At 46.6% G+C, this 14,127-nt stretch overlaps 1 protein-coding gene across 1 annotated transcript in view; it reads left to right on the top strand.

Annotated features, from left to right (window-relative positions):
• Window positions 1–14,127, top strand: part of SAV1 (salvador family WW domain containing protein 1) — a gene marked incomplete in the record, with an annotated part of 53,391 nt that overhangs the window by 12,467 nt on the left and 26,797 nt on the right. The window contains 1 exon segment of the mRNA XM_077466777.1: window positions 9,560–9,991. Coding sequence (XP_077322903.1) covers window positions 9,560–9,991 — 432 coding nt within the window.

Here is a 14,127-nt window from a genome sequence, read left to right as displayed (position 1 = left end):
AAGTGTCACTATTTTAAAAGTCAGCAGCTGCAGTATTTGTAGCTGCTGGCTTTTAAAAAAAAAAAAAAAAAAAAAAAAAACGCGGAGTCCCGGTGGACTCCCGCTATAAGTGACGTTAGTGATTTGACACACTGAAACAAAATAAAAAATAATAAACGTGCATAATGGCAAAGTCCCAATAGATGATAAACCAAATGGTAATGTGTTTGCTATTATGCATGTTTATTATTATTATTTTTTTTTTTTTTCAGTGTGTCAAAGCACTAATGTCACTTATGCTTTAAAGGCGTGAATTCACTAAGGTGCATAGATCTAGTTTTCACTCATCCATAGCGGTTTTATTGTAGTTTTGTTGTCTATTATTTAGGGCTGAAACAGCTAATCGATTAATCGACAACTAATCGATTCATTTTGTAATCGATTACTATTTTCGTAATCGATTAATCGGGCAGTAACATAATGGGGTTAAAAAAATACTAAAATGAGCCCTTTATAGTACAACAATATCACTACTGTAAATATTATTTTCACTGTTCAACAGTAAAAAAAAAAATGAACCCCTTCCAGTAGTGATTACCGTATTTATCGACGTATAACACGCTCTTTTTTTTCCCCCTTAAAATCGTGGGTGCGTGTTATACGCCGATACTCTACGATTTCCGCGCAATTTTTTTGGCTCTGGGCGGCTTTCTGCCGCTCCAGAGCCCTTCTCGCAGCTTTCGGACGCTCTCAGACCTTCCGAGAAGGTCCGAGAGCGGCCGAAAGCCGCCTAGAAGGGCCGAGCGCCGCAGAGATACACAGGACATCTCGGTGGCGCCATTTTAAAAAATAAAAAGCGGACAATGCACTACAACGACGGACAGGCTGCAGGACATGGCTGCAAATGGACACTGACAAGGTTGCATTGATGGGCATTTAAATGTTTTTTTTTCCCTTAAATTTCCGTCCTAAAAGTTTTTTCCACAAAATTCCCTCCTAAACTTGGGGTGCGTATTATACGCTGGCACATGTTATACGCCGATAAATACGGTATCTCCTTTTTTTTTTTTTCTACTATAAAGGGCTCATTTTAGTATTTTTAACCCCATTATGTTACTAAACATCTTAGACCTGGTTCACATCTATGTGCTTATTGGTGCTTTTTGTAGAAACGCACTGCAGTTTACATGGTTTCCTATGGTACACGTTCACATCTGTGCTTTTTCCAGCCGCTGCGTATTTGGAAAGGGTCAGGGACTTTTAACGCAAAACTGTGCTTTTTTTTTTTTTTTTTTTTTTTTATTTATTTTTTTTTTTGGTTCAATATACTTTAATGGAGAAGCTGCAGAAAAGAACGTAATGCGTTTTTCCCGAAATTTGTGTTTTTTAATCTGCCCAAAAAAAAAATGCAAAAAAACGCAAATTGCAGTAAAATCACGTGCGCAAAAAATCAAAAACGCACAGCAGCAAAAAGCACTGCAGAAACAGGTCAAAAGCAAAAACGGCATAGGTGCGTACCGAGACTTATGCCGGCCACACAGATCAATTTTCAGGTGAGAATATTCAGATGAAAAATCTTTGTACATTCGTTGAATGACAGAATTTTGTTTGAAATTTTCACTTCGTTTCTGAAAAAAAAAATAAAAAACAGACACTGTCTGAAAAATTCCTTTGACCGAGAAGTTTTCTATTATTTTTTCCAAATTTTCCCGTCACTGTGGTTGACAATGAATGTCAATTCGACCCACCTTTTTTTTTTTTTTCTCCCCAAGGTTATTATCCGATTTTAATCGAAACAATAATCGGCCAACTAATTGATTATAAAAATAATTGTTAGTTGCAGCCCTAGTATTATTCACATAAGCGCCCTCTATTTATTTTAAACGCTCATTGCAGTTGAAGAGTCCATGGAGGAAAAGGGGCATCATATGAAGAGAAATGGTCTGTGTGCCTCTAATAGCAGGAAGGTCTTATCAGTGGTTTCTATGGTTGCTCTGTCAGTTGAAGGTGAGCCAAATGGGGTCTGGGGAATGAAAGTGAACTCTTATCGGTGTTTTGCAGGGTGATGGAGAGAGAGAAATAACAGGCTGCAAACACATAGCCCAGGAACACGATCCAGGGTGTTGTTTTTTTTTCTCTCTCTTCCCCCTCCCCTTCAGTCTTTTATGATGTGCGTGAATCATTGCTGCATTTTAAGATACAATCAGAGTTTCGAGTAGTAGAATTGCTGACTTCATCAGTTCAGGCACTGACTTGTCAAAAACACCCCCAGGATTGTGCACTCTTAGGCTGGCCATAGAAGTAGACTTTAGTTTGAAATTTTCCGTTTTTAACCACTTTCAGACCGGACCATTTAGCTGGCTCAAGACCAGGCCACTTTTTGCGATTCGGCACTGCTTCGCCTTAACTGACAATTGCACGGTCATGCGACGTGGCTCCCAAACAAAATTCTTCTTCTTCCTTCTTCCTTCTTCCTTCTTCCTTCTTCCTTCTTCCTTCTTCCTTCTTCCTTCTTCCTTCTTCCTTCTTCCTTCTTCCTTCTTTCTTCTTTCTTCTTTCTTCTTTCTTCTTCTTTCTTCTTCGCGATTTTTATTTATTGTGACTGAGACATTAGGGCGGACACGTTTGACACATTTTTGGGACCATTGTCATTTATACAGCAATCGGTGCTATACAAATGCAGTGATTCCTGTGTAAATGGCAGTGAAGGGGTTAACCAGGGGGTGGCAGTGTAGGGGTTAAGTGTGTCCTAGGGGCGTGTTACTAACTGTGGGGGTGCTGGGCTGTGTGTTGGTGAACGCTGATATCTTCTCCAATCACAGGGAGCAGAGATAAGCGTCACTTGTTGCTAGGCAGAACGGGGAGATGCTGTTTACATCAGCATCTCCCCGTTCAGCCGCCCCATGAGACGATCGCGGGTATCCCCGCGGCAATCGAGTCCGCGGGATCCGCGGCCGCACTCGCGGGGGTCCCCCGACCGGCAAATACAAATGGACGTACCTGTATGCCAATTTGCCTGCCCGTGCCATTCTGCAGACGTACATCATTGTGCGCCGGTCGGGAAGTGGTTAAGAAGATTTGTTTGATTTTCTAGTTCTTTTGAGATGTCAAATCTATGTTCGTATTGGACTTCCAATGAGAAAATTGGAAGGTGCAGGAAAGTCCACTGATTCTAAAAATGTAGGGTTGAAACAAATTCAATTTTAAACTAGTGAATAGAAAGATAAACCCTTTCGCTGCCAGGCCCTTTTCTCCATTTTGTACACTCGGCTGGACGGATCATTTTTGCAATTTTCCCTTTGTTTTTTATTTTTCACTTCTATAGCTTTCAGAATTTGTGAAATACCTTGAAACCATATATTTTCTGAAATCACATAACTAGAATAAAAATAAGGTCCTACTGATTTTTTTTTTTTTATTTATTTTGGACCCCGCGGTATTTGCGCAAATGTTTATCAAACCAATATATTTACAAAAAATACAGTAAAACCATTATTGGCAAATAAAAACACAGCACATTTTACAAACTTCCTACTAAATATAAAAGCTTAACCTGTATTGTGTGAATAAATACCAAATATTTGTAACTTTTAAATTGCGCCTTTTTGAGAAATGGTGAAAATTTAACACGCAAAAGTGTAAATATCCAAATCTGTCTAAAAATCTGAAGGTTTTAATTTTTCCCGTTCCATCTTTCAGAATTTGTGATTACCCCACCCCCCCCCCCCAAAACCAAATATTTTCTGAAAGCATATTACCTCTCAAATAAAAAGAAGGTGCTACTGATTTTATTTAAATTTTTTTATATAATTTTTTTATTTTTTTTAAAGACCCCGCTGTATTTGGGCAAATCAACATTTGCGAATATATTAGATTTAATAAAACCTAATATATTCGCAAAAAAATACACTAAAACCATTATTGGCAGATAAGCACACAGCTAATTTTTACAAAATTCCCGCTAAATCCCTACTAAACCTAAAAGCTTAACCTGTATGGAGTTAATAATTAACAAATATTTGTAAATTTTAAATTGCGCCTTTTTTGCAAAATTGTGAAAATCGAACATACTCAAAAATTTCTTTAAGTGCTGCTGATTTATTTCTTTTATTTTTATTTTTTTTTGAGCCCAGCAATAATTGCGCATATGTTCATCATATCGCTGTTTTCACAAAAAATACACTAAAATCATTAATGGTGCACATAAACGCAACATAAATTACAAAATTCCAGCTAAATTAGTAATAAAGCCTCGTTCACATGTGGCATACTAAAGTATTCACCCGTGGGGGGGGCGGCCATGTTTATCCACACAGGGATGCACAGGTGTTCCATGCAGTCCCATTTATGTCAATTGGGATGCAATGGCTGCACAGGCGTTGCTGCTGTTCCCAATCTGACATCCGTGTGAGTACATGACCCCGAACACAGGCAGTGTGAGCTCAGCGACATGCATGTGGACCTACATGAATGTAAAATTGGGAGCAATGGCTGTGTTCACGTAGCTGCTACATCCCAAATGACATCAATGCAGGCCCCCGTGCATCCCTGTAAAGGTGCGCTGTGTATGCCCTGTGTGACCAAGGCTTTAGGCCCCTTTCACACAAACACGCCTATCCATTTTTAAGGTGGGCCCAATCAAACCACCCATTGCTCTCTATGGAGAGCCTGATGTAAGTTTTTTACACCCGCCTGCATCTGAACCAGTCCGCTAAAAACAGACGGATGGAGATTCCATTCCCCATCTATCTAGCAGATCGGATGGCATCCAATAAAAATGGACAGGTGGTCTGTTTCCATCCGATTGTCCCATAGAGAATAGCGAGCTGTGTCCGTGTCTCCGCATCAGCGGAGGGGACATGGACCTGTCATCCGCCTGCTCCATGTGAAAGGGGTCTTGCCAGCAGCGGGCCGGTCCATTAGGGGCGCTGGGGTGCCGCTCGCCTGCAGGGCGCCAGACTCGTACGTTTATATGAGGGTTATTTTTTATTTGTATTTATTTTTTCCAAGCCACAGGATTAGAGCCTGAGGCTCTAATTGGCTTGAAAAAGGTTGGTCTCAGGCACATAGCATTACACCCCAAGCCCACACACTTGTGAGTTATGACAATAGCGAATTAATATTCGCTATCTTCTTCTGGCTTCTCCTCCTGGCCAATCCGGGCGGATTGGGTTGGTCGGGAGGAGGTATCTGTGGAGGGGTGAGTGGGGGAGGACTGTCACCATGGAGGGATGAGTGCAGGCGGACCTGGGAAGTCTTACTATGTTTGTGTGTGTGTATGTGTGGTTTTATTTATTTATTTATTTTTTGAGACTGAGAAAGGGACTGAAGATAGTTCCTTTTCTCTGCAGCACTTTACTTGAATGATGCACAGTGGTAAATGACAGCCCTTATACCCCCCCCCCCCCCATGCTCACTAACCAGCAAAACACAATAGGGGTGGGACATTACATTATTGAATTAGTGGAGGCTTCATCTCCCTCTTATTCTAGGACACGGGCTGGAGGGGCATGACACAGCCTGTGAGTGCAGAAATCCACCCACATCATGTCATTTCCACAAAATAATAAATATTACATTTTTAATATACATTTGTATGACCATTTTGAAAAAGTTTCTTGATATTAGCTGATTATTTATATTTGCTTTGTATTGCAAAGGCCATATTTTAAGTTTTTTTTAACGTGCACCGCGTGTGACCAGCAGAAGGACTAGAAGCGCCTCCTACTTAAGTTTTCCTGCAGACAGGCTGGGAAAGATCCAGGTCATGTGACCGCTGTACGGGGGGGGGGTCCCCGGGTTACAAACAAAATAGGGACTGTAGGTTTGTTCTTAAAGGGGTTGTAAAGGTAAATGTTTTTTCACCTTAATGCATTCTATGCATTAAGGTGAAAAAACATCTCACACTGCCGGTGCCCCCAGTCCCCCCGTTTTTACTTACCTGACCCCTCGAAAATCCCGCGCTCGCCCCCGCCGTCCTCTTCGCCGCACAGCCTGGCCGCTGATTGGCTGGAGTGGATGGATTGAAAGCAGCGCAGCCATTGGCTCGCGCTGCTGTCAATCACATCCAATGACGCAGCGCGCCGGGGGGCGGGGCCTTGTGATACAGCGAGCGGCTATAGCCGCCGGCTGTATCACGGGAGCGCGCCCGCAGTGCTTCTCACCAATGCGAGGGAGCTCGCATTAACGTGAGAAGCACCTGCAGGAGGAAGCAGAGACAGCCGCCGAGGGACCCCAGAAGAGCAGGTTCGGGGCCACTCTGTGCAAAACGAGCTGCACAGTGGAGGTAAGTATGACATGTTTGTTATTTAAAAAAAAAAAAAAATTTTTACTTTACAACCCCTTTAAGTTGAATCTGTTTGTAAGTGTAGCTCCAGCCAAAAAATCTATTTTTAAGCTTTTTGGATAGCATAGGAAAGGGTTATCTCCCCTGTCACATTTTGTTTTGCTGTCTGTGCCCCTGTACATAAGATTTCACATCACTTTCTGTCCCAATGACAATTGGATTTTGTACATTTTTTTTGGGTTGTTGCAGAAACCTGAATTGGTGATAAAGCATCAGTGGAGACACCCATATTAACTCTTACAGGAGAGAATTTCCCTTCCTAGGTGGAGATTTCCTCTCACTTCCTGTTGTCTCTCTCTGTAAGTAGGAGTCATTTGTAAGTCGGATGATTGTAAGTAGGGGACCGCCTGTAAATCGATTAGGAAAAAGGTACTTTTGATTTTTTTTATTTCTTTTTAACCACTTGCGGCTCTCTCACTGTAAATAAGTCAGAACGTAAACATCCCTTGTAATAGGAATAAAAGTAATCAATTTTTTTTTTTTTAAGTGTCAAACTAAAAAAATAAAAGTATAAAATTAACAAAAAAATTAAAAATTAAAGCGCATACGTAAGTCCCGCCCACATATGAAAACGGTGTGCAAATCCCATATGTGAGGTATCGCCGCGAACGTTAGAGCGAGAGCAATAATTCTTGCACTAGACCTCCTCTGTAACGCAAAACATGTAACCAGTAAAAATTTTTAAAGCGTCGCCTATGGGGATTTTTAAATACCAAAGTTTGGCGCCATTCCATGAGCGCGTGCAATTTTGAAGCGTGACATGTTGGGTATCTATTTACTCGGCGTATCTTCATCTATCACATTATGCAAAAAAATTGGGCTAACTTTCCTTTTTATTTTTTTTAAGCATGAACCTTTTTTTCCACAAAAAAAAAAAAAAAAAAAAAAAAACGCGTTCGAAAAATTGCTGCGCAAATACCGTGCGAGATAAAGTTGCAAGAACCGCCATTGTATTCTCTAGGGTCTTTGCTAAAAAAAACATATATAATGTTTGGGGGTTCTATGTAATTTTCTAGCAAAAAAAAAAGATGAATTTTACATGTAGGAGAGAAATGTCAGAATTGGCCTGGATGCCAAGTGGTTAAAGAGGAGCTGCACCTTTAAAAAAAATAAATAAATATAAATATATATATATATATATATATATATATATATATATATATATATATATATATATATATATATATATATATATATATATATATATATATATATATAGAGTCAGTAGCTACAAATATTGCAGCTGCTGACTTTTAATTAATGGACACTTGCCTGTCCCGGGGTCCAGCGATGTCGGCAGCAGATGACGAGCAATCGCTCGTCTCTCAGCTGCCCCCGCCGTCATCCGCGGTAAGCGAATCGGGAAGTGAAGTGTTGCGGCTTCACTGTCCGGTTCCCTACTGCGCATGCGCGAGTCGTATTGCACTGGTCCCCGCTGTGTCCTGGGAACTGTGCGTTTCCCAGAACACAAGGGGGGGGGGGGTCGGCATCTTTGGCTAGCTATTCCCGGAAGTGGGTGCAGGTACCTGGATCATACACCCCCCTTAAAGGTGCCAATTGTGGTACTGGAATGGGGGGGGGGTTCCACATGAGCGGAACTAGGGTGGAGGTCCGCTTTAACCATTTGATCAGCTGTATTGTGGACAAAATAATATGTTTTTAGGGACTTTCCAAACACATGGCCTGATGAGGCCAGTAATTCCATCCCTTGGGACTTTAAATTAAATTGTGGCCTGGTTAGGTCACACCTTTCCCTCCCTATCATGAATCAAAAGGGGGAAAAAAAAAGAACAAAGAGGTGGGACTTTATATGCGGCACGAGATTGCAAAAGAGTAGTTTGGTGAACATACTTGGATTTTTATTGATAGCCGCAAGATGCAACTAGACACGGATAGGATATGAACATGTAACAAAGGTATAATGGTAATACAGTACATGAGATCACTAAATCAATATCACATGGTATAATAAATATCAAATAGTATAACGAGCAATAATCTTCCAAGGTTCACCATCGATGGTCCAAAAATGGGGGGGGGGGGGTGGTATTCAGGATAAACTTCTTGTTAAAGTAATAATTGAAAACATAGATGGCAGCTCCACGCGTTTCGTGGCTTGATGTAGATAAAACAGTAATACAAAATGTTACTTGCAAGGCCTATGGCCTCATTGGTCCAAAAACGGGGGGTGGTCAGGATAAACTTCTTGTTAAAGTAATAATTGAAAACATAGATGGCAGCTCTACGCGTTTCGTGGCTAGAAAGCCACTCGTCAGGAGTCCAATTGCAGTCGCTCACATGTAAATGCAGAAGTGCCGTTAATCGCCTTGCCTCACACTGACAGTGTGTGTGGCGATGAGTGCCGATCAGCGGTATCTCCTTGCAGGTAATCGGGGGGGGCACAGTGCCAATCAGTGACACCAGTCGGTGTCCATCAGTGATAGCAGTCAGTGCAGCCTTTCAGTGCTGCCTATCCTTGCCACATATTGGTGCCTCCCCATTAGTGCAGATTCATCCAGGCACACATCAGTGAAGGAGAAAAAAAAATTATTTTTATTTTTTTACACAAAAAAAAACTCAGCAGTGATTAAATACCACCAAAATTAAGCTCTATTTGAAGAAAATGATTAAAGATTCATATGGGCACCGCGTTTCATGACCGCGCAATTGTCATTCAAGGTGCGACAGAGCTGAGAAATGGCCTGGGCAGGAAGGGGGGTGAAAGTACCCAGTAATCAAGTTTAATTAAAATAATAACAGTGCCCTCACCCACATACAGAAGTAGAAGGGACAATGTAAACTAAACGGTGTGTCTTTTTGTATCGTTTTAATTGAACAAGCTGAAGTTAGAAGCTGATTGGTTGCACCAAATTCTGAGATTCCGTGTGCTCCAGTTCAGTAAATCTCCCCCTATAGTATCTGCTCATGTGACCCCAGTATGTCTTTGGATTTGGAAAGGAAACCCTAGCACCCAAGGAAGACAAACGCGTTGAAAACATATAAACAATTTCTATTTTAGGCAAGTAAATATAAATACATTTTCTTCCTCCTTCCTTCTTTTTTTTTATTTTTATTTTTTTTTTTTTATTATGGCCATCACAAAGTCTTCTTTCCTCAACACTTTTTATTATAAAGGGCGCTGACTCTTTGACGTTTTTGTTCTGCTTGTTTTATCTCATCCTTTAAACTTGGCGCATTACATCTCTACTATTATTTTTATTTTTTTTTCTACAGATTTGATGCCCTCTTTCATTCGCCATGGTCCAACCATCCCACGTCGGACTGACATCCTCCCAGCAGATCCCGCCCCCTCTCAATACCCCCCTGCGGGGGATGGGGTGGTTTCCAGAAATCAAAGTTTTTTGCGGACAGCGGTTCAAAGAACTCCCCAGGAGGTCATGCGCAGGGAGAGTAACAGGCTGTCCGCCCCTTCGTATTTAGTGCGGGGGCTGGGTGACGTTCCCAGGGAGTATGGCGGCTCCGCTCAGTCTTTTTTAACAGAAGCCAACTCAGTTATGGAGAATGGAGATGCAAACCCCAGGTATTTCTGCTCAGACCACCATTATGATGGACAAAGGAGGAAGCAACATGAAGATTACAGATATTATGAACACAGCAATGATCATGTGCAGAGAATGATGCATGGGCCAGGCAGACATCCTGCAGGTAACCGAGTAGTATTGCACTTTCTTGTCTTTGTATTTCTTGTGACTTCGTCAACATTTTTCAAGTTGCAGAATGATTTCTGATCACTAAACCTGACACATTCTACATTACATGAATAGCTGGAAGATCCACCCCATCCCCAATCTGGGGGTTTATTTGAGAGCATCTTTCTGAGGCTGCTGACTGACATCTACATTGATGAATAGTAACCAATCCGAGTAGTTTCTGGTAAAAGTTTTTAGGGTCCGTGTGTAGGGGGGGTTGTGTGTGGGGTGTGAGAGGGGGGAGCGCGCACGAGTGTAGGGGGGGTGTGTGTGTGTGTGCGTGCATGGGGATGGGGGGTGCGTGTGAGAGAGCTGGGGGGGGGGGGGCGTGAGAGCGGGGGGGGTGTGCTCGAGCGAGGGGGAGGGGTTGATGTGTGCGCACGCAGGGGGGGGGGGGGTGTGTGAGAGTGCACAAGCGTAGGGGGTGTGAGAGCGCGAGAGCGTGGGTGGGGTTGTGAAAGCGTGGGGGGCGTGAGAGAGCGCGAGAGCATGTGGGGGGACGAGAGAGAGCGTGGGGGGGGGGGGCGAGAGAGAGCGTGGGGGGGGGGCGAGAGAGAGCGTGGGGGGGGCGAGAGAGAGCGTGGGGGGGGGCGAGAGAGAGCGTGGGGGGGGGGGCGAGAGAGAGCGTGGGGGGGGGGCGAGAGGAGCGTGGGGGGGGGGCGAGAGAGAGCGTGGGGGGGGGGGGCGAGAGAGAGCGTGGGGGGGGGGGGCGAGAGAGAGCGTGGGGGGGGGGGGGCCGAGAGAGAGCGTGGGGGGGGGGCGAGAGAGAGCGTGGGGGGGGGGGGCGAGAGAGAGCGTGGGGGGGGGGGGGCGAGAGAGAGCGTGGGGGGGGGGGGGCGAGAGAGAGCGTGGGGGGGGGGGGCGAGAGAGAGCGTGGGGGGGGGGGGGCGAGAGAGAGCGTGGGGGGGGGGGGGCGAGAGAGAGCGTGGGGGGGGGGGGGGCGAGAGAGAGCGTGGGGGGGGGGGGGCGAGAGAGAGCGTGGGGGGGGGGGGGCGAGAGAGAGCGTGGGGGGGGGGGGCGAGAGAGAGCGTGGGGGGGGGGGGGCGAGAGAGAGCGTGGGGGGGGGGGGGCGAGAGAGAGCGTGGGGGGGGGGGGGCGGAGAGGGCGAGAGAGAGCGTGGGGGGGGGGGGGGCGAGAGAGAGCGTGGGGGGGGGGGCGAGAGAGAGCGTGGGGGGGGGGGGCGAGAGAGAGCGTGGGGGGGGGGGGCGAGAGAGAGCGTGGGGGGGGGGGCGAGAGAGAGCGTGGGGGGGGGGGCGAGAGAGAGCGTGGGGGGGGGGGGCGAGAGAGAGCGTGGGGGGGGGGGCGAGAGAGAGCGTGGGGGGGGGGGGGGCGAGAGAGAGCGTGGGGGGGGGGGGGGGCGAGAGAGAGCGTGGGGGGGGGGGGGGCGAGAGAGAGCGTGGGGGGGGGGGGGCGAGAGAGAGCGTGGGGGGGGGGCGAGAGAGAGCGGGGGGGGGGGGGGCGAGAGAGAGCGGGGGGGGGGGGCGAGAGAGAGCGTGGGGGGGGGGGCGAGAGAGAGCGGGGGGGGGGGGGGGGGCGAGAGAGAGCGTGGGGGGGGGGGGCGAGAGAGAGCGTGGGGGGGGGGGGGGGGGGGGGCGGAGAGAGAGCGTGGGGGGGGGGGGGCGAGAGAGAGCGTGGGGGGGGGCGAGAGAGAGCGGGGGGGGGGGGGCGAGAGAGAGCGGGGGGGGGGGCGAGAGAGAGCGTGGGGGGGGGGGGCGAGAGAGAGCGGGGGGGGGGGGGGGGCGAGAGAGAGCGGGGGGGGGGGGCGAGAGAGAGCGGGGGGGGGGGGGCGAGAGAGAGCGTGGGGGGGGGGGGGGGCGAGAGAGAGCGTGGGGGGGGGCGCGAGAGAGCGGGGGGGGAGAGAGAGCGCGGGGGGGGAGAGAGAGCGCGGGGGGAGAGAGAGCGCGGGGGGGGGGAGAGAGAGAGAGCGCGGGGGGGGGGGGAGAGAGAGAGAGCGCGGGGGGGGGAGAGAGAGAGCGCGGGGGGGGAGAGAGAGAGAGCGCGGGGGGGGAGAGAGAGAGAGCGTGGGGGGGAGAGAGAGAGAGCGTGGGGGGGGGCGAGAGGGCGCAAGAGCGTGGGGGGAGGGGGCGAGAGAGCGTGGGGGGGGCATTGATGGCTGTGGTGAGGCCCGCTGCATTGATGGCTGTGGTGAGGCCGCTGCATTGATGGCCGCAGATGGGCACTGACCCTTATTTGGCTTCAAAGTTCCGTTTTTTTTTCATGAAACTTCCCTCTTAAAATGAATGTGTGTGTTATATGCCGACAAATACGGTAATTGTGAAGTGGAAGGAAAATGATAAATGGTTTGCAATTTTTTTTTTACCAATAAATAAGTGTGGCGTGCATTTGTATTCATCATCAGTTTACTCTGATAACCCTAACTAAAAAATAGTGGAACTAATTGCCCTCAGAGGTTTGTTAGAGAACCTTAGTGAACAAACGGCATCATGAAGGCCAAGGAACACACCAGACAGATCAGGGATAAAGTTGTGGAGAAGTATAAAGTGGGGTTAGGTTATTAAAAAAAAAAAAAAAAATCTCCCAAGTTTTGAACATCTCATGGAGATTGAACAAATCCATCATCTGAAAATGGAAAGAGTATGGCGCAACTGCAACCCTACCAAGACATGGCCGTCCACCTAAACTGGCCGGGCAAGGAGAGCATTCATCAGAGAAGCAGCCAAGAGGTCCATGGTAACTCTGGAGGAGCTGCAGAGATCCACAGCTCAGGGGGGAGAATCTGTCCACAGGACAACTATTAGTCGTCTCTCCACAAATCTGCCCTTTATTATTCTTAAAATCTCTCTCTCTCTCTCTCTCTCTCTCTCTCTATATCTATATCTATATCTATATCTATATATATATATAATCTCTTTATATATCTATCTCTCTATTATATTATATATTTATTTTTTTAAGGTACTTGTATAGCGCTGTCAATTTACACAGCACTTTACATATACATTTACATCGGTCCCTACCCTCAAGGAGTTTACAATGTAAGGTCCCTAACTCACATTCTTATTCTAGGGCCAACCACTCAAAGGGGGGGGGGGCGGGGGGAACAGCACGCTACAGCCAATAGTACGCCAGCCGCTTCCCTGCCTAGCTCTGCTTTTGTCTGTGTGTGATCCTCCCTGTCAGCTGCCTGCGACTGTCAGCCAGATCACCACAGAAGCCCTGGTTGAGAAACCCATGGTTTTCGATGAAAGCCTGTTCATGTGTTTTAGATGGCCCAGTCAAAGTCCAGAACTAAATCCCAATTGAGAATCTGTGACAAGACTTGAAAATTGCTGTCGAGACTCTCTCCATCCAATCTGACAGAGCTTGAGCTATTTTGCAAAGAAGAATGGCCAAAAATGTCCTGGTAGAGACATCCCCAAAAAAGACTTGCAGCTGTAATTGCAGCGAAATGGAGGTTCTACAAAGTTTTTGAAAACCATTTATCATTTTCCTTCCACTTCACAATTAGGTGCCACTTTGTGTTGGTCTATCACATAAAATCCCAATAAAATACGTTTACGTTTTTGGTTGTAACATGACATGTGTATATGCATTTCATTTATTTATCGGCGTATAAGCCCTTGTACACACAGTCGGAGATTCCGACGGAATGTGTCCTATCGGACACTGTGTGTGGTCTGCATCGGACTGTTTCCGACGGTCCAAGTTTTCCAACTTGTTGGTAAAATTTTCCGACAAAATGCTCCGATCGGACATTACTCCGATCATGTGTAGCCTACTCCGACGGACAAAGTGCCACACATGCTCAGATCAAATTCCTAGACCAAAGCTATTGGCTACTAGCCTGAACGTAGTCGCTGTCGTACACGAAATAACGTCATCCCGTTATGTACAATCAGATTTTCCGACAACTTAGTCCGACCGTGTGTATGCAACATCACTTCCGGACCTCTTACTCCGACGGATTTGGCTGTCGGAATCTCCGACCGTGTGTACAAGGCTTACACACACTTTTTTTCCTCTTAAAATCAGGGGGGTAAAATACGGGTGCGTGTTATACGCCGATCCTCCATTGATTTTGGATCTCTGGGTGGCTTTTGACCGCCTTCGGCCCTTCTCGGCAGCCCTTCT

Source organism: Lithobates pipiens, unplaced genomic scaffold (assembly GCF_037356315.1).
Source record: "Lithobates pipiens isolate NorthernLeopardFrog02 unplaced genomic scaffold, aLitPip1_a1.2 Scaffold_37, whole genome shotgun sequence".
Lineage (NCBI taxonomy): Eukaryota > Metazoa > Chordata > Amphibia > Anura > Ranidae > Lithobates > Lithobates pipiens.
The sequence above is the reverse complement of the archived record's forward strand: the minus strand, read 5'-3'. Positions and strand labels throughout refer to the sequence as shown.